At 36.1% G+C, this 19843-nt stretch overlaps 1 protein-coding gene across 4 annotated transcripts in view; it reads left to right on the forward strand.

Moving 5' to 3' along the window:
• The window catches only part of QKI (QKI, KH domain containing, RNA binding), a 106668-nt gene that overhangs the window by 21614 nt on the left and 65211 nt on the right, over nucleotides 1-19843 (forward strand). For all 4 annotated transcript variants that reach the window (XM_009999997.1, XM_009999996.1, XM_009999998.1 and 1 more), the window contains exon 2: nucleotides 1095-1211. In XM_009999997.1, the coding sequence (XP_009998299.1) occupies nucleotides 1095-1211 (117 nt within the window). The remainder of the gene's footprint in view (nucleotides 1-1094; nucleotides 1212-19843) is intronic.

Below are 19843 nucleotides of genomic sequence, written 5' to 3' on the forward strand. Positions count from 1 at the left end.
TATCCAGGCTTCTGTCTTTATTGCATTTTTTTGTTGTCTTATCTCCCTTGAATTCAATCTTTAGTCTGAAATTTCTAGGTTTATGCATCCTTTGAACCTGGTGATTAATCTTTGTACTGTAGTAGTTGCGAAGAGCTGCTCTATGAAGAACATGTTACCTTCGCTTAGTACTTCTTAATATATGTAATAATTTCCGGAATGTGTGATCGAAAGTAATGATATGGAAAAAAATCCTAGAAAATAACTAGGAAATAATGTTGTATAGGGCTAAATGGTAGTATTGGTGTGCTAGGTATAGGCAAGGGCTTGTCTGCTCATATTAAAGTTAGCCAACTAAACATGAATTACTTGCTCTATTTGTATGCGCAGTTGAGTAAAGCATAAAACGTACAAAAAATGACGTGCTTTTGTCACGTGTCTGTATATATATACATATTTTTTTTTATATATATACATATTTGTGGCAAAAAATGGGTAAATAAAGTAAAGAAAGAAGAGTTTCTGTAGATACAGGTGACCAGTCAGCAGTGTGCTGGCTAGATGAAGCTCAACAGAACAGCACTGAAGGGTGAAGATTATCTGCAGATTCCTTAGCTGTAGGCAGGGAGCAAATGAACAGTAGGCCTAGGGGCCTTTCTTGAAAGACCCATGCCATTAGGGGACTGTCAACCAATCAGTCCCACCATGTGGAAGTTGTGTGTGTCTCTGGTCACACAGCCAGAACCTGTTTCCATGGTGTGATGCACATTGTTGGCCTACCAGTGAGCATGTCTTATGATGTTAGTGGTGAGTTTGTGGTTTCTGTAAGAGCTCATGTGACTTAATGAAGAGGAAAGTAGGACTACCAGGGTCCTGGACTACCAGATGTTAAACTTTAAAAACTATTTCCACCTGAAACTTATACCCCTCAATGTAGGAGTCACATAGGTATCTATTGTATGAAAATCATACTTACCTCGTTCTTTAACCTTAGAAATTTATTGTATTGTTCTAAATTGGTGAGCACTTGACATCTTAGAGACAGAAATACATCTTGTTAAAATTTATTTTGTTTATTTGCTTTTATAGAAATAATATTTTATTTTTCCCACCAGTTTAACTTTGTTGGAAGAATCCTTGGGCCCAGAGGACTAACAGCTAAACAGCTTGAGGCAGAAACAGGATGCAAGATAATGGTCCGAGGGAAGGGCTCAATGAGGGACAAAAAGAAGGTAAGCTCTTGAAAGGTAGTGTAGTTTCAGATGCATAGTTTTATTTCCTAACTGAGGGGTAAGCTTATGTCTCTCTTATTTGTTGTGTTCTTACTATGTGCTTTTTCATTATTAAGTGTTTTTACAGACTTAGTAAATTACAAAGCCTAACCTAAAAATGTTAAATGTGTATGCTCTGTAATGGTGCAATTGGGAGTCTAATTAGCAATTATAGAGTATTATTCAATAATAACTAACTTCTAATTGTGTAATGATTCACAAGTTAAAGGTAAAAATTGAAGTGAAATGTATTTTTCTAAGGAAGAGCTGTTAACCTGAAGGGTGTTCTTAATAACTGTCTTGTACTGAAACACCAAAGTAGTGATTTATGCAAGTGGTATGGATAGGAAAAAATATCTACTATGTCTCTGGCAGTGAATTCTGTCCAAGTGAACCAAGATCCGCTGTTTCTGGATTTGTTTTTGTCACCGTTTGACTCAGGATTGACAATAATGCTCTTGATCCCCTCCCACCCAGGTAGGGAAGGAGAGAGAGAATGAGGAGAGAGATGCTCTGGATTGAAAACTAAACTAGACAGCTTTAATTAAACACTAATGATAAAAGAAAATATATACAGTTATAAACAAATGTGTTCAGGAATGTGCAAAAGCTTCTTGCCTTCCTCCACCCCCAGCAACTCCCACAGCAGTCTCCTTAGCTGGGAACAGTCCCGAAAAGTGCTGGAGCTGCCAGAGAAAGCAGAGTGATGAGGGTCAGGAGAGCTCGAGCCTAGGAGTCAACCCTGATGGATGGATGGAGTCCTCCCGGGACGCCTGCCATGGAGGGAAGAGAAGGGAGGAAGAAGCAGGAAGGAAGTTGTCTTCTGTGATTTCTGACCTTTCTCTGAGCTTATGTAGATATATGGAATGGAATATCTCTGGCCAGTTTTGCTGTCTGTCTAACTCAGCCTCCTACGGGGGGGTCATGGATCTCCCCATAGTGTCTGAGCCAGCAGAGCAAAGACGTGCCCTTGGAGTCCTTGCAGTAGCATGGACATTCCAGCATTTGTTATCAGTCTTAGCTGGAACATTTTGCTAGTTTAAAGAAAGTTCACTAAGGGGGAAAAAAAAAAAAAAATCAGCAAAAGGAAAAGTGGCTTCATCCTGGCTAAAACCAGGACAGTTTTGCAGTCAGGTTGTGCTGCAGTGTAATTAGGGCTGTTCCTTGCCCTGTACTGTAATATACATGCTCTGTCCATGTAAATAAGGAAATTGCACTTTTCAGGTTAGAGTCATCTTCAGTGTCATATTGACATTTAACATGTAAACGAGTACTACTGTTAGGAGGCTTTAAACTGTACATGGGCAAATAGAACTTGTTTCAATAAGAGAAAAGTATTTGATCTACTCATGAAAGCCACCACCTTTTAGCTGGTAGATTAATTAGACATTAAGACATTTTGTTGCATGTGTAAGAAAGTAAATCTTCACTATGTGGGATATACAAAAATTTAGTTTGCAATTAATGAATTCTCAAACTATCAATTTTGAAGACAAGTACTGATACCTTAGAAAGAAGTGAGTGCTTAAAAGTTTGTTCAGCTACCAAAAATGTTCTGTTTCTGTGTTGTCAGCAGGGTGGGTACTTAAACATCACCAGCCACTGTAGTATGTGTTCATGTACCATGTGTCTTGTTACTCTCAGCTGCCTGCTGGGATGAACACAATCTCTGCAGTCTTTTTTGGTCACTACCACATCTTCTGACCTGTCTGTTCAACATTCATGTTGGTCTTCGAGTTTGTGAAATGTCTGTTACAGAATCACAGAATGGTGGATGTTGGAAGGCACCTCAGGAGGTTCTGTTGTCTAACACCTCTCCTCAAACAGAGTCATCTAAAACAGGTTACCTGTGACCACATCCAGATGATCTTTTGCTAGGTGCCTATGACTTCCCACCACTGTGCTTCAGAACCTCTCCCCTCCTGTGGGGACTCATTTCACGAACAGGTTTACTGCCTTGGGAAGTGGTATATTGAGGCTGATTGCCCTCGGTCTCCCCAGTTTTCTTTTTTTTGGTAGCTATTCAAAGGAGAATAGGCAGTGTGAGTTACTGGAGTTTGAGAAAAAAATTAGAGAAGCTGAGACCTTCTGAGTATGAGTCACCAGGTTTTTCTGGAGTTTAGTAAGAAAAGGCAATCTGTCTTCAACAAGGACAAGTTTGGTATGCCAGATCAGCTAGAGCTTTGTGCACATTAAAAACTGATCCAGTGAGCACTTTAATGCCCATTATCTCTTCTAAGTAGTCTTGTTATTTTTGGAACACAGAGTACTTGACCATTGATGATTTCATGAGATAATACTGTGGTTAATGTTGAATGTTAAGTAGTTTAACAGACGTGAATGATATAATAATAAATATATTTTAATACCAAGTAGTATCATATTGATCGCAAACTAGTGTTGATAAAACCTGTTTTCACGCTATCCATTCCTAATTTTTCTGTAGCTCTTTTGCTCTCCTGAGGTGATTAGTATTAGTCAGTAGTTCTGCTTTTTTCAGACTGGACTTTTTATTGCTATACCATTGTTACTGCAAAGGAGGAATTTAATAATCATTGGTTATGATGCAGTTTGGGATGCATCTCTTAAGATGTTTCTTCTAAAAATAAAAAGTTTTGGAAGGTGTATTTAGCTGATGATCACAAACAGACTGAAATAAGAATGAGTGATGTTTTTTAGTTTAGTGAGCAAGTAAATTTCTTGCTATTGGCTTGTGTCTTTTCCTGATTAATTATACTTGCAGATTTACTCCTTAGTCTTGCAGTGCAAGATGACCTACTACCTTAGCAGTCACTGCCTTTTAATGATGACCATCTTTTATTTTCTGAAGGGACATCTTTGCAGGTTCTGCTTCAAAATGCTAATGCATTTTGAAGTATAAAAAACAGAAGTAATAGTGTTCTTTCATAGAATGTCAGGTTATATTGTTTTTTAAAACCCTTTCATATAGGATCAAGATTATTTAGAAAAGGGAGTATTCAAGGTTTTTCCAGTTTTTTGTTGGTTTTTTTTTTCAAATGAATTGCTTTGACATTTGGAGGAGAGAAGAAATGCAAGCTAATTTGTATCTATATTTTGTATGTTATTTCATAACCACCAGCCTGATGACCTAGTGCTAGTTATAAAAGAAACATTATTGGATGTGGGAAGGAGCTAATTACTTAACCAGTGTCAATCTGTAATGTGACAGCTACATGGTACTGAATGCCATTTTCTAGAGCAAACTGTCCATCTTGGTTTCTTATCTTGCTACTGGTTGCAGAATCCAACGGAAAATACATATACTGACATGCTAGAAAATAATACACCTGGATTTGGTGTGGGAAATTTTACTCTTCTGTGTGAGCCTACAAACGGAAGTAATGAATTAGAAATCTCTGTCAAATTGCCAAATCACTTAAACTAGAATAAAATCTTGAAACTTGTGGATAGATTTTCCCCAGAAAGCAAGGGAAATCCTCAAATTATATGTCTGAGGCTCATCTGGTAATCAGAACATCTCTCTAGGCAGCTTTAGACAAATTTAAAATCAAAACCTTAATTACTGAGAATATTGTGATTAGAGCCTGAAGGTACTTGAAGGAGATTATTGAGGAGGGAAGAGGGGTTGCAGACGTTCATCAAAAGCTAATGAATGTGTGACTTTATTAAGACCAAGGCATTTTTTGCTTAGTCTGAATGCACAGCTCATTAGGTTGTGAGGAAAACTTACCAGTTTTCAAACCAATCAAACAATACTGCTTAATAAAAAGGTAGACAGTTCAATGGTGGATAAGCAAAACATTGTTTTTTATCATCTCTCTAGTCTGACATGAATTCCATAAAACCAACATTGACACACCCATGGGAACTCAGCTCTGTGCTCTTGAACCATTTACTGCCGTTATCTCACTTAGGGGGTTATGCATCCTTAAAGACATCAGGCTGCTGGCTTGTGGCAGAGTTGGTCAGTGACGTGTTTTTTCCCCAAATTTTCCTACCTTTAGTCAAGAATCTTCTCTAGAACAGTGTGTAAGGAGATGGCATGGTTTGTTTTTCTTACATGAGGAAGCATCTTATTATGGCACACAGAATTATTTTTTTAAAATAGATTATTTCAAAGAGAAAGGCAGGCAGCATTTACATGCTGCATAGAATTGAAGTATTATATATCTGCAATGTAATACTATTCAGTCTCCTAAATATCATCAGATACACTTTGATTTCCAATGGAAGGTCTTAACAAACATTCAGTTTAGCTTACAGATGAAGTTACTAATGTTAAGTAATATGTACTTTGTGGTTGTCATGGTTTGACAAGCCAGGCTCAAACCAGGACAGAGGTGTGTTAAAAAAGCCCTATTACACTCAACTTTTGCATTCTGTGAAAAGTACTGTGTGTGAACAAATGATACAACTATGGTGCTGACACATGTTGAAATGGAATATACTTAGCATGTGGTAGCAAATAGTCAAGTTGTTCTGTGCTTCAGAATTAAATGTTGATTAGCCATCATTATTCTTGCCTTTTAGGAGTAAATTGCATGGCTCATGCCTGTTATTTCCTCTGAAATTTGCCTCCACACACAATATATCTGTATTGAGAAATCATGGCCATGGTTTTGAATGACAAAACCCCCTAAAATTCTGTAAGTAGTTGCAAAAGTGGGTTTTTGAGTATTTGTCAGTACCATTAGGAATAACAGAATAAAAAATAAAGTGATGGGGGACATCAGCAGATGAAAGTGAAAAGCAAGTCCAAATGCATAATACGTTAATAGAATTAGTCCTTTAAAAATAATAATAAAAGTTGTTATTATTATTGTTGTTGTTACTATTATTTAAAATTCTCTTTCTGTCAGTGCAAGTGGAGTTTCTGGAGGCCTGATGCTTATTTTTACATTTAGAACTAGCCATATCCATGATTAAGTGTATTATTTGTTAAAATTAATTGACATTGACTTAGTGGAATCTTGTTGACTGAGGCAGTGTGAAGTGACAATTCACCAGGTCGGACATCAGGGATTGTGTTTTGGTAACTTCTGTTGCACAAGAAAGCTGCAACTTGTCTGTTTAAGGACTGTAATCTGATGGTTACATTGTAGTTGCTATCCACTTCTCTGACTAGACATTAAAAGTCATTGTAAGAGCAGGCTGCTCAGCTAAGACTGACGTGTTACCTTTACAGTAAGTTCCTGAATCTACTGCAGTTTTGATTTCTCAAATTGATTCATCACAACTTCATACTTAATTTTTGACCATTGTAGTAATTGGTCTTTTGTTCTTTAGACAAAAAAAGTCTTATTCCCATTAAAGGTACTACTAAACTTACATATTCATCATATCACAACTGCTGTTGTAATACACAGTGAAGATTGTACCATATTAAACTGTAAAATAATTTATATGCAGCTGTGTGATGGAGAAAAATCCTCTAGATTAGAATCCAAGCCTGTTTAAGAATATACTTTGCCTTTCTAGAGGTTAATTTTAAAACATAAGATGTAATGAAAATAATTTTGGTTGCTTGTAAGCTAATATTTTTTTTAGAGAGTACTTCAGAAAATAGGCTATTCTATTCTAATTTAAAAACCTTTATTGCATTTGTAACCACTTTGAATGCAGGAGGAGTTGTAAATCTGGTTTTTATTGTTATTATTTTTTATTAGAGAACTGCTGTAGTATGGTTTTTTTGTGGTTTTGTTTTTTTTTTTCTCTTTTTACCCACAAAACTGAAGTCTCTTGAGCTAAATCCTGATAGTCTGAGAGCAGAGACCCTCTGGACAGAGAAGAATTTACACTATTAACTAATAGTATAAAAAAAAAAAAATCAGGAGAGAAAAAAAAATCCTTTCAGGAAGTTAATGATTTCATTACATAATTAAATGCTAAAGGCTGACTAGTAGAAATGATGCTTCAGAAAATTCAAAAGGCAGCAATGTTGAAGTAACAGATGCTACTCCTGACAGAAGATTGACTCCTTCTAAGTCTCTTTATGGGGTTTTTGTAGTCCAGAGTTTCTAAAGTATCATCTTTGTAAATTTACTTGCATACATCTGTAAGTAAAAGGTGTTCAGTTCACATGGACAGTAGTGGACAATACAGCGTAGACAGTCTTAGCTTAGTTACATATAGGAATGTGAATTTTACAAGAAAATGTTTTCCTAAAGTTTTAGGACAGTCTGAGAAACCCTTTTAACTTTCAAGTACAGAATGATTTTATTTTTTTTTTCAAGATAGAAAAAATGTAGGTGCCTGAGGGCCTTAAGAATTACTGCAAAGCAATATTAGTCTCTCAGAAAGTATTACTGATAGGTGTGTGATGCAGTGCATCTTTTAGATAGGTTTGTTTCATACATACCTTTGCATTTTATTGGCTGCATACTGAATACGTCCAGTATATATTGGATGTATTTTTGCATAGACTCAACATGAAGTTGCAGCTTTGGGCAGATTATAATCCTATTAAGACATATTTTCCTATATAATGTGAAAAGGCGCTGAAGCCTAGTGGTTTTGCAGACTTTACCACCTTTCTCATTTGTCAGCACCTTTTAATCTTTCTAGATTCTAGATTTTTCTAGTCTATAACTATAACCTGTTGGGCTGCCCTTCAGAGGGTATTTTCATGTTCGGTATGTGAATGGCTTTTTTGGAACTTTGTTAAGAATTAATGTTGTGATAGTATACACTTGCTTACCAGAAGTAGTTTGTGTTAGGGGTTGCTTTTTGAGGTGTTTACTTTGAAACTGTGCTTGGATTTCTGTGCGGGAAAGACCTTACTTGGTTTGAGGCTCACAGGAATTTCCCTGCAATGAAGACTGAGTCTACTTAAAAGCAGAAACGGAGGCTGAACGTGTCGATTCAGTGAGGCAAACAGCATGCTTATGTATTCCCCAAGTAAGTGACAGTTCTTGGCAGCTCTTGGTACTTGATATGCTTTTGGAGAGCTGCCAGCAAGCAGTATGCAGGTTGTTGTTTACCATCCTGGATATGGCTCCTTAGAGTCATATTTAGCAATCTTATTGAGAGTGATAGGAAGACTCTTTTTGTCTTCCCATGACTTGAATTAAAATGGATGTTATCACTGGTAACTCCTTTACCTAGGTACTTATTAATGGCCTGTACTGAACTTAATTGGAGACTGTATAACTGACATCTGTGTAAATTATCTGACTTGATTGTTAAGTGCCGCAAATTTGCTATAAAACACACACAACAATTAGTATTCATGCTTCCTTGATGAATTTGTTTTTATGAGTGATTATTGAATGTCATTTGGATCATAAATAAGTTCAGTACTATTTTACTAGAAGACAAGCAAAATCTTGTTCTCTAACCTTAGTAGCCTGAAATTAAGGAAATGTTAGGCTGGTTTGGAGTGTTGAAAGTAAAACCTGCAGAAGAGTTACTTCATCTGGGGAGTAACTCACATGTGGCTGACAGAATGGAGTAATTGACAGCTGAAGTAAAAGCAAGACTCTGGCTCTAAGGAAACAATGGGAATATAAAATTATTGGTTGCTTTCATTAGATGTTCTAGAATTGATGAGAATGGATGAAATGAGTACAGAGAGGAGGTATGCAGCTGGTACAAGAGTGCCATGAATTTGCCACAGAGCTGCTGGGAAGCACAAGGATATTTTAATGTGTGAAAAAGTAATATTTCTGGGCAATGCACAGCAGTGTAAAGAGCCATCCAAAGTGATGTACAGAGCAGTTCTATTTCACAGAAAGAGCTATGGGAGATTTTTTTTATTTCAGTCTTTGCAGGATCATGAATCTCTCAATGTTCCTATTCCTTTTGTTTTGAAATAGGTCAATATATATATGTGGGGGATTTTTTTGGTTGTCTTTCATTAATGTCTCTCTTGTTTCATAAGTTATATTAATTTTCCTTTCTTTGGCGTATGGTTCCTCTTAGTTCTCAAGAGGGTTACTCTCTGGATGTCTTTTTCCATCTTGGTCCTTGCTGACCTACTTCTGCATGGTCATGTGCTTTTTAAATCATTATCATAAAAGGAGGGTTAATTTCCATGGTTCTTCATGCCTCTGAAAATATGATGAGATGCCATGAAGGTGCACTGAACTGACTTTTGTCTTCTGGCAGCACTTCTTTATTTGCTTCAAGGTAGTCTATTATATAAACACTGGAGTTAAAACAGTGTTGCAACTAGGGGACTTGACTAATTCAAGCAAGAAATATAACATGAGGCATAAGAACGTAAATGTCAGACGTACGCTACTAACTAATTAACAGTTAAAATAATTTAATATACAGAAGACCACCTGAAAGGGAAGAAAAAAATCCAACAGCAAAAATACCATAAAAAATATTTCCTAAGAATCAGAGTGATCAGTACATTTTAACAGTTTACTTGCCTTGAAGTTTCTGGAACATGAACTCTGAATGCAGTAGCTTTTGAATAGATGTGGAGGATGTGAACAAGTGTGGACAGTAGATGCCAGCGTTGCCTAGAGGTTTCTGTGGGTAATTTGTAGATGACACATGAGGAATGAGTAAAAAGTAAAGGTTAAGATTAATTGGTATCTCAACTAGAATTCTTGAAAATATTTTTATTCCTGACATAAGTAAAATAGGCAATGTAATTATGAACCAGACTGTCCTGGCTTTTATGCATTATTTTTCAAGAATGCTAGTAGGTGGTTTTCTATGCACAAACAGACAGAAATTTTCTTCAAAACAAAGAACAGCCAGTTAACTGAATACCTTGATATGGCATGTGGCCAGTGAGTGAATATAACCTACATGTTTGGATATAATACTTACTGTGGAAATTACAAAGATTTTTTTTCCTGTGGTTAGTAAGTCTGGTGAAGTTGTTAATTTTTTCCCCGATATTTCCCTATTGTTCTGACCACTGTTTCCAGTGAGGATAGTGTTTCATGGAGGCATAAAGAAATTGGATGTCTTGGTTATTTAATTGAGTGGGTTTTTTTCATTAATTTGTGTGTTGATTTTCTTTACTGGATTTGTTTAACACTGTTGATAGCAATTTATCTTAAAAAAACTTGATAGCAAACAAAATCACACCTCTACTGTTACAAATGAAAAGCTGAAAAGTGGTCTTTTTAGTCTCCTGCCCTTTCTTGATACAGTCTCCATGGTGTACGTGTCTCTGCAGTCTGAAGCTCTGGAAACAGTTCCCAAAATCCTGTCCAAAGCATGGATACAGTCTTCCAGTTCTCAGCATTTTTTCTTTTCCAAAAAAATTTATTATTTTGTGGCTTTCATAGTTATTAATGTGGCTTGAAATCCTGAAGTTAACTTTTAAATTGGTCAATACTTGGTGAGGAGACAAGGCTGTTGTAACTACCAACATTTTTTTTTTTTTGCATCCTGACAAGTGGAATTTTTCAGTAACCAGTCTTTTAAATTGTAAGTTCAGTTTAACTTAAAATGCACCTTTATGGAATAGTTAATTTAGTTTTAAGATTAATCTTGCCTTAAAAAACCCCAACATGTTTCTCCATTTCTTAATAAAAATCAGATGCTTTGAATTTGCCATGCCTTCTATATACACCTGAATAAACAAACGTTTTGAAGAGAGAAACACATTTCCTATTGATTGTGTTTCAGTTGTCTTAAGGAAGTCTGGTTTTACTTGGTTACTGTAGTCTTCAGACCTATTATTTGCAGTCTGATTGAATACATATTTCGTGACTTAAAGCAGAAGAATCTAGCAGGTAAAGTGTAACGGTTTGAAATGAATCATATTTGGCCTGTTACTTGTTTTTTGTTCCTATTAAATCAACTTCAATTGCCTGTTTTTGCAAGTTTGACTATTAAGTATAGCAAATGTTACTGGGTCATGCTGCACCACCAGTCTTGCCAGATGCAGAAGCTGGCAAGGATCTGGCATTTTGCATATTCTATTCAGATTCTGGCCTTTCACAGTAGTAGATAAAGGATTCTTCTAAAGTCTTACTTGGAGACCCACGTAATAGATGGAGGAGGGTTTGCAGGTGCACCACTGGGATGGAATATTTGGGTTCTCCTGTCAGCAGTATCATTCTTTACATCAGGCTGTGGGCAAGGAGTTCAAATGCACAGGTTACATTTGCAGCTTGAACAGTTGTTTATAGTGACCCTTAGGGAAAAAGCAGCAGAAGGGATATAAACATTGTATGGGCAACAACAGCAAGCTGACAAGCAGTGAGTTTTGCCTTACTGGCGGGCTAAAATTAAGGCTTCTTTATTGCAAGAGGAGGGAAAGATAAAATCAAGTTGAACATTTAAAGGAAGAAAAATGAAGCAAATTTGAAGACCCTCAAAATGTCAGATAATTTGTCACACACATTCATCTGTTAGCTCATAAATGTCAGTTCTTGTAAAAAGCCTTCACAGCTTTGCCTTGGATCTGAGTTTCCAGAACGTTTCAGGGCATACAGCTGGGCTTCAGAGTTAAACTGATTTTTTTCAGGTTTTCAAACAGACCTCCAAGTCAGCCAGCTCTTGTTATTTTTACTGATGTCCTGACCTTGAAAAAGGATGTGTTTCTGCAAGAGACATCCTGAAGGGTGGTTGGCAATCATGGAATCAACTAGGAAAGCATTTTATTTACTTCAGTTACCTGGCTTGAAAGCTAAGCCTTAGGAAAGAACTCTTTCAGCTGCTTTCTTTGTTTACTTTTCCTTGGAGCTGAGTCACTGAAAACACAGGCTTGCTTTTAGGGATCTTTTTTCCCCTCCTGTTACCTTGGAGGTGATTTTGTTATCATTTAGAGAAAGAATTGACACACTTCTGACCCTGTCCATTTTGTTCTTGCTTCTTTAGAGTTTTGCAAGAGCAAGTTTTCTAACTGTCCATGGCAGACCATAGTTGTAGGTAACAATATTTTATAGACTAGTCCATTTAATATTGCAGCAATTCTGCTTTTTCAGGCTCTTTCAGAGTTGCTTTGCCACTGCTTGCATCTCTGAAACTGTGTGCTGCTTCTAGAGGGCTCATGAAATATGCCACAAAGAACCAAACTCATGTGATCTAGATGCATGAAATTTTAAGTCTGCAGTTCTAATCTATTTAACTAATTAATCTATGTGCGTATCTGTGGGCCCTCAAAAAAAAAAAGGATCAAAATGGCTATTCCTCCCAAAATTATATTGACCATGTAGTTTTAAAGGCTTTCTTTATTCCATATACAGTGAAAAAAAATTATATTCAATAATACTGCAATTTTAGCAGTGAAATGTATTACCAACATGTCACTAAATATGCTAATAACTTCTTGTTAACATGCAGTGCATTTAGGTGTTGGTAATAACAGTAGTGGTAAGAGGGCCCAAAGAATATGGTGTTCACTTCAAACTTAGTTAACCACTATCATGTATACATTAAATTAATTGTAAGATCATTTTCATTCTCTGATGAGCCATGTTCTCAGTAATGTGCAGTCCTATATTTGCTTCTAAAGGCCCTGATAAACACAATCTGTTGGAATGTTTTTAAGACAATAGCTATTTAATGAATAGCTTGTGTGTACAGGAGAGAAGAATAAGCTTGATTGCTTACAATCTGACATTTGAAAAAGCATTTTTTTAGATCTCTTGTATTTGCATATCTAATTGCTATGTAATCAAAACTAAGTGAACTGTAGCTACTTGAAACCAAAAAATGAAAGGCAATCATCTTTACAGGGGGAAATATCCCACTCATATGCAAGCCTGTCTGGATATTAGAATTTTATTCTTCTTATGTTTAATTATAAGTGTCTGACTGAGCAGTAAATTTATGCTTGTGTATTAAAGGAGTGAATGTGACCCTGAAACATCAGCTTTCCTTTGTTGAAGCAATGCATTGGCATTGAGAGAACTGAACAGTGTTGTGTATTTTGGTGATAAGGGATTGTGCCAGAATAGCTGTTAATTACCTGCTTTGTTTGATATGGAAAGTAGTGGTTCTGCAGTTTTCTTCCCACCAGTGACAGTACTCAATTAAAACTTGTATTAAACAATGATAATGCTCTCATTTATGTGGTGGGGAAGAAGTGAGGTGAACAAAATTAACAGGATCTTTTCAGCTGCTTGGAGGCAGCTTTGTTTTGTTCCATGAACTTAATGACACTAAAGAAAAAGGAGTGTTGTCTTTTTGGTGTGGTGGTGTGTAGTGGTTTTTGGCGTTTCTTTTTTTGGTGTTTGTTTTTTAAAATTATTTGACTCTTAAATCTTGCACTTTACTAATAGTGGCTACCGTAGAGGTTATAAAATAAACTGTAAAGTGGAAGCTATGAATTTGGAAAACACTTGCCCTATCCTGTAGCATGTGATTTCTCTGTGTGCAAAGCCCATTGCTATGGGTTTTTATTTCACTGTTTTTTGATATTTTATTGCATTGCTTATGTCTTAGGAAACGACAAAAATGAATGCATTCTTTTGGGTGGGAACCATTTGATCTATGATAGGATTCTCTAAGAAGCAATTACTGTTTTCATGTCTAAGCAAAACAAGAAGTAAGACAAGGAAGAGAGTGTAGAAGATAGACTTGGCAATACACGTGCATTTTTGTTTCCCCCTGGTACAAATCCTGAAGAATATTTTAAAATTGAAACGAACAAATACATCAGTAGACAAAAAGAAGATGTATAAAACTGTTACAGTAACACATGCTTCTTATTTCATTTATCCAAAGAAATTAAGGAATGGCTTGGTTGTTTTACATAGGAGGTTTGGAAGGTCTGTTCCACAAGCTTGAACAGCTTTATTCTGGAGTGAAAGCTGAATGTTTGATGCTAGACTAATTTGGCCAAAAATGTGCAACAGAAAGTAAAAAGGAGTAATTAGTGTAGCAGCTTTAAAGCATGTACACAAACATCTTAAAAAAACATCTCTGGATCTGGCAATGTATGGTAATTCAACTAGAACTTCAGAGCTTCTACTGTTAGGTGAATAGAGGTCACATGCAGAAAGTAAGATTAGTTGCCTGCAATAATTAGGCACAATTAGTGAAGTTTGTTCAGAAGGCACATTGCAAATACTGAAATGGTTAGCGTAATGACTAGTCTTAGGTACAGCCCTAGAATTAAAAATGATAGTTGCAGATAAAACAATACCTTAAAAGGCTTTATAAGGTGCAGAAAAATTGGAATATTTTGTTGTTGAAAACCTAATCAGAATGTCATTGTTGAAGAGCAGAAAGCTAGCTTTTATTTGGTAGTGGAACATTTTAACTTCTCAGGATGCAAGCAAACTGCAGTGGGAAGTCAGGTTTAAAATTTTAGTTGTGTGAATTTTAATCAAGTTTTACAGAAGAACGTTGTGGAAAGCCTCGGTTAGATGAGATTGCATACATAGCATGTTTTTTGAAGTAGTCTTCTATTCTTTTGAAGTAAATATTTTTCTGGGCATAATTATACCCAGAAGATATTTCATTGCATATAATTAGCAATAAATTTTCACGTTACTATTGATAACATTTTCTTTAGATAATTCATGAAGTCAATTAATACGAATTTGTTCCTACTCACAATTCCCCTTTTATACAGTGATAAGCATTAAACAAGAATTTGATAAGGTGTTTTATGATCTGGCATTTTGAAGTGGAATAATATCTGTCCATTTCTTTAACTGGTTTTCCAATAGTCCTTCTGCACTCTTAAAAAAACCAAAACCCAAACAACAAAAACAAACCAACAACAACAACAACAAAACAAACATGAATTTGAGATACATTTAGAGTAGTAGAATCCACAGAATCACAGAATAGTCATGGTTGGAAAGGCCCTCCAAGATCACGGAGTGGAAGCAAAAAATAAAACAACACAAAACTCCACCAAACCACACCCGAAAACCTCCACAACACACAACCAACAATCTCAGCCACTAGAGCATGCCCTGAAGTTCCTCATCTGCATGGTTCTTGAATACATCTAAGAATGGTGACTCCACCACCTCCCTTCACAGCCTTTTCCAGTGCCTGACCATTCTTTCAGTACAGAAATTCTTCCTAATATTGAATCTACACCTCCCCTGCCACAGCTTCAGACCATTTCTTTCAGTCCTGTCATTATTCATGTGGGAGAAGAGGCCAACACTCGCCTTCCTGCATTCTCAGGTATTTGTAGAGGGCAGTGAGGTCTCCCTTCGGCCTCCTCTTCTCCAAACTAAACAATCACAGTTGCTTCAGCTGCTCCTCATATAGCTTGTCCTCTAGGCCCTTCACCAGCTTGGTGACTGTTTTCTGGACACACTCCAGCACCTCAATGTCCTTCTTGTAGTGAGGGGCCCAGAACTGAATGCAGTACTCAAGTTGTGGCCTCACCAGTTCTGAGCACAGGGTCACAATCACCTCCCTACTCCTGCTATTCCTGATGCACACTGGGATGTTGTTGGCCTTGGCCACCTGGGCTCACTGCTGGCTCATGTTAAGCTGGCTGTCAGCCAGCACCCCCAGGTCCTTTTCTGCTGGGCAGCTTTCCTGCCACTCTTCCCCAAGCCTGTAGTGTTTCTTGGGGTGGTTGTGACCAAAATGCAGGACCTGGCACTTGGCCTTATTGAACCTCATGCAATTGGCCTTGGCCAATTCTTTCATGGCAAAGCAGTGCTGCAATACAGTATTAATATAAACTTGATGGTTATAGCTCATCCATTTAGGATTAGGTTCCACAGTAGTTAGATAGTTTCCTATGATCAGACATGCTCACTGAATAGTCGTTTCACTTTATAGGTGACTGTTGTAACCCACACTGTCCATTCACAGATAGTCTCTTCGATATTGAAGTTAGTGTTGAGATTTCTTTAAACTGTCATGTATGTAGTACGAAATCCCAACTTTGGATAAAGTTCAGGACTATGTTCTTTACGAGTGAATAGTCTTAAATAGACAGTGTACTTCTCTGTAAAACAAAGACAATGAGCCTATCGGATTTTTCTGGTTTTGTTTTTTTTTTTTCTCTCTCAATACATTTAATTGATTTTGTCACTTGAAAATAATTTACAAACAGTTTTTTGAGCATGTTCTTTACTATGCATTTCAGTTAAATTTTTGAGGAACTATTTCATGGGTTTTCTTTCGGAGAAATTTTCTGTTATTTTAGACAAAAAAAAAAATAAGTCAGTTTTCAATAGGTTTAATCTGCTTTACTGTCACATGTATGTGTAGATCTTTTTGTGGAGAGGAAAATTTCTGTGTTGAAACTATTTGCAGTGTTAAAATATCAAAAAGTAAAGGAACTTCTTCTACTGTAGCAATTACCTCTTCTAGACCATTTTTGCATGGGCAGGCTTTCCCTTTGTTTTTTTCTGTCCTGTGACTTGCAGCCACTTCTGGGTCTGAATGAAAATTTTCTTTTCTGGTAAAACTTTTTGTTTTTTTCTATTTTAAAAATGCCAGCTGGAATGAACACATCCGGTAATTTTCTGCACTTACCTTATTGGCAGTTTTCCCTGAATTTTATTTTTATGTTGGACAAATTGTGTTAGATCATACAATTGTTCAAATACCAAAAACTCAGTATTTCAGTAATCTTTGGGGGGAAAAAACCAACCAAACAGAAAAACACCTCAGGTTTCTTCTACCAAGAATCTTTAGGATGTGAAAAATCTAGAAGCTGAGAGCTGACTTTGAGCTCTCCAAATAGTCTTCCAGATTAATATTTGTTATGCATCTTGGTGACAGGGTTTGCATACCACATCAGGAAAATTCAGGCCTCTTATGTCCCACCACAACCTGAGGTGATGGTACTTCTCATTTGAAATATATATACACCAATCAAGCATGCTTTTTTCTCCCTGATGAAAACAGTACTGTTGAAAGCATTTCATAAAATTTATTGCAGATGTACACAATGAATCGTAATTTCCAACAGGCTCAGATCCTGCATATGTAGGATCAGCAACTAAAACACTTAAAATGTGAACAGTATTTTATAGTTGGGACCTATGGAGCATGTCTCATATTTGTACTTCTACTCTTAGCTGCATAGCAGTGTACTTGCATGCACCTGGTGTTTGAAGTATGCTCTCTACCGAGGTAATTCTGAGTACAACTACATAGAATTTTAAAGTAGCAGTGGTTATACTGATGTTCTCTATCCCCTCTCTTGCTTTTCTTAACATTTGGACAATTGAGAGTAGAAGGTGATTCTCTAAGGGGTAAAAATTCAAAATATACTGTAAAAGAACGTAAGGAGAATTTAACATTTAGCTCTTGGAATGTCTGCCTCAAAGTTAAGACTTTTTTTTTTTAAATCAGATTTTGAATGATTCAATATTCTCCTCAAGAAAATGTGAATAATCCATCTAGAAACAAACTTTAATTCCATGTATTAGCAGAGTCAAGTTATGATGACCTTGGGTATGCTCTAAACTAATTTGTAATGATTACTGTTAGAGCAGTTCTTTTTCTGTTGAAAAGTAATGGCCTATGATATATTGGAGGCCAGATTAGATCATCTTGATGATTCCTTCTAGTCAAAGTCTCTAAAATTGGAAAAAATTTACTTGGTATACTTAGGTATAATAAGAGGCTTAACAGTAACATGTACTGAATAAAATTTCAATGTAGTAGAACGGAACATTTAATTTATCAAAGTTTTGTATATATCACAAGAAGTCCCATTTTCCATATATATATGTGTACGTGTGTGGTGTGTGAATACTAATGAAGTATGCAACAGTTCTAACATCAGGTATAATTTTAAGGTTTTCCCCATATGCAGCTATGTGTCTCATGGACTTCATAAATATATTCCTGTATGCTAAAATGAAAATAGTTCACTAATGAGGATCAAGCTGAAATTTTGGGGCTCCAATATGTTTTGGCTGTGTGTAAGCCCAGATAACTCAAATTTTAATTCCATAGATTTCTTTTGCATATTAAGTTCTGTTGCTTTGTGTACTGTGACTAAGTCACTTCTATAGTGTGCAATGCTTCATTAATCCTGAAGTCAAGAAGAGTATTCAGCATCAAGTTTTAATAAATGGGCTTCTGCTGTATTTTTGTTATTGGCCTTAACTTAGTTTACGAAAGCTTCTTAAACAGGCTTAGCAGGATTTTTTGAGACTTTTTTGTTTGTTTTAAGAAAAGAAGTAAAGTGTGTTCATTTGTGCAGCAAACTTGAGACTGTCTTCAAGGATTTTAAAAGCGAAAAAAGGAAATGAGGCACAATCACGCCAATAGTCAACTGGAAATGGAAATTCTGGAGCAAGACTCATGAGATGAACAAGGTCTGGCCTGAGAGATCAGGAGAAAACTGAGAACAAGGTGTTAAATCTCCACAAAATTTAACATGTGTCAGAAGACTTTTTTTTTTCTAAACAGATTAATAAATGTGGATTTATTTTATTTTTACAAATACATTTTCTGTGATAAGTTTCTTTCTGCAGCTGAGAAGAGTAATCTTCCTATGTATTGAACTAGATACTCTACCACTTCTTCTAATTCCTATCTGTTCACTGTCTTCATACCAGCAATTACAGTGGTTATAGTGTTAAGGGAGGTGTAATTAATTGGAGATGGAGTTGAATGTTAAGACATACAGAACTTGCATGATGAATGGATTTTGGTATCCTGGGATGACTTAGCTAAGAGGACAGTATATGGTTGTCCACATACCACACACACAAAAAAGGCAAAACTCTTATCCCCTTATGGAAAAGAAGTATTTAAAAAAGTACAAATGAAAAGCTCTGCTTATTGAAGGTTAATTCAGCTGTTCTTTGACCTCTCAATGAGCATATACAGTGCAAACTTTTTTCTTATTTTAATTTTCTATTTCCTTAATGCTTATACTCTTATGTGTATTGCGAGAAACTGTTTGCATGCCTGTGTTTTTGTATCTTTGTGTGACATTTTTATGTACTCTTGGATTGCCAGATCCAAGAGTTTATTCATTTGTTGATATCTTTAGAGAAAATAATTTGAATAGCACCTCCTGTGTAAGATAAGGCTATGTTTTAAAACTAAAAAAAAAAAAAAAGTAAGTTACCCTGCATGTTATATTATGTTGGAAAAAGCTGTTGAAACAGTTTATGTATATTTAAGTGTTGAAATAAAACCATTTCATATTTCACTTTGAGACACCTCATGTTTCACAGATGATAGCTTTTTTTTCAAGTCCTTTATTCATCCATTGAATCCATTGATTTCTCTGTATTTTATCCTGAGAATCTGTTTTAATTGATTCATAAAAGACAAGCTATGCCTGCTTTTTGGTTTGCATACGCTGGGATTGCATTGTATCCTTTTCTTGCCTTGTGAAGTCTGAATGCTGGTGTGTTAAACAGTTGTATATTTAAGTCAATTTAGTAAATAAAATTTTACTGCAGTTGGTTTAAGACTTTATTATCCCCTTTATGAGAATGCAATGTTTCTACTCACAAAAGCAGGCAGCATCTTATGAACCCTGTATGCAGGGTGAAGGGTGCAGGTGGAACAGGGAGGATAAGGCGATTATACTGTGTATGCCTGGTTGAGCACAACTTGCACTGAAAAGTTGTTTTGTTTTTTTCTAATTGAATAGTACTGTAGTTTGTTAAGTTGTTAAAACATGCTTTACTAACAGAGGAAAAAATCCTATCAACAACTTTTTTGCATTATTTTTTCATGTCTCTTCTGAGCACTTTACAGCAGAAGAGAAATTTCTTTCAGACTGCTGT

Source organism: Chaetura pelagica, unplaced genomic scaffold (assembly GCF_000747805.2).
Source record: "Chaetura pelagica isolate M959 unplaced genomic scaffold, ChaPel_1.0 scaffold135, whole genome shotgun sequence".
NCBI classification, from domain to species: Eukaryota; Metazoa; Chordata; class Aves; order Apodiformes; family Apodidae; genus Chaetura; species Chaetura pelagica.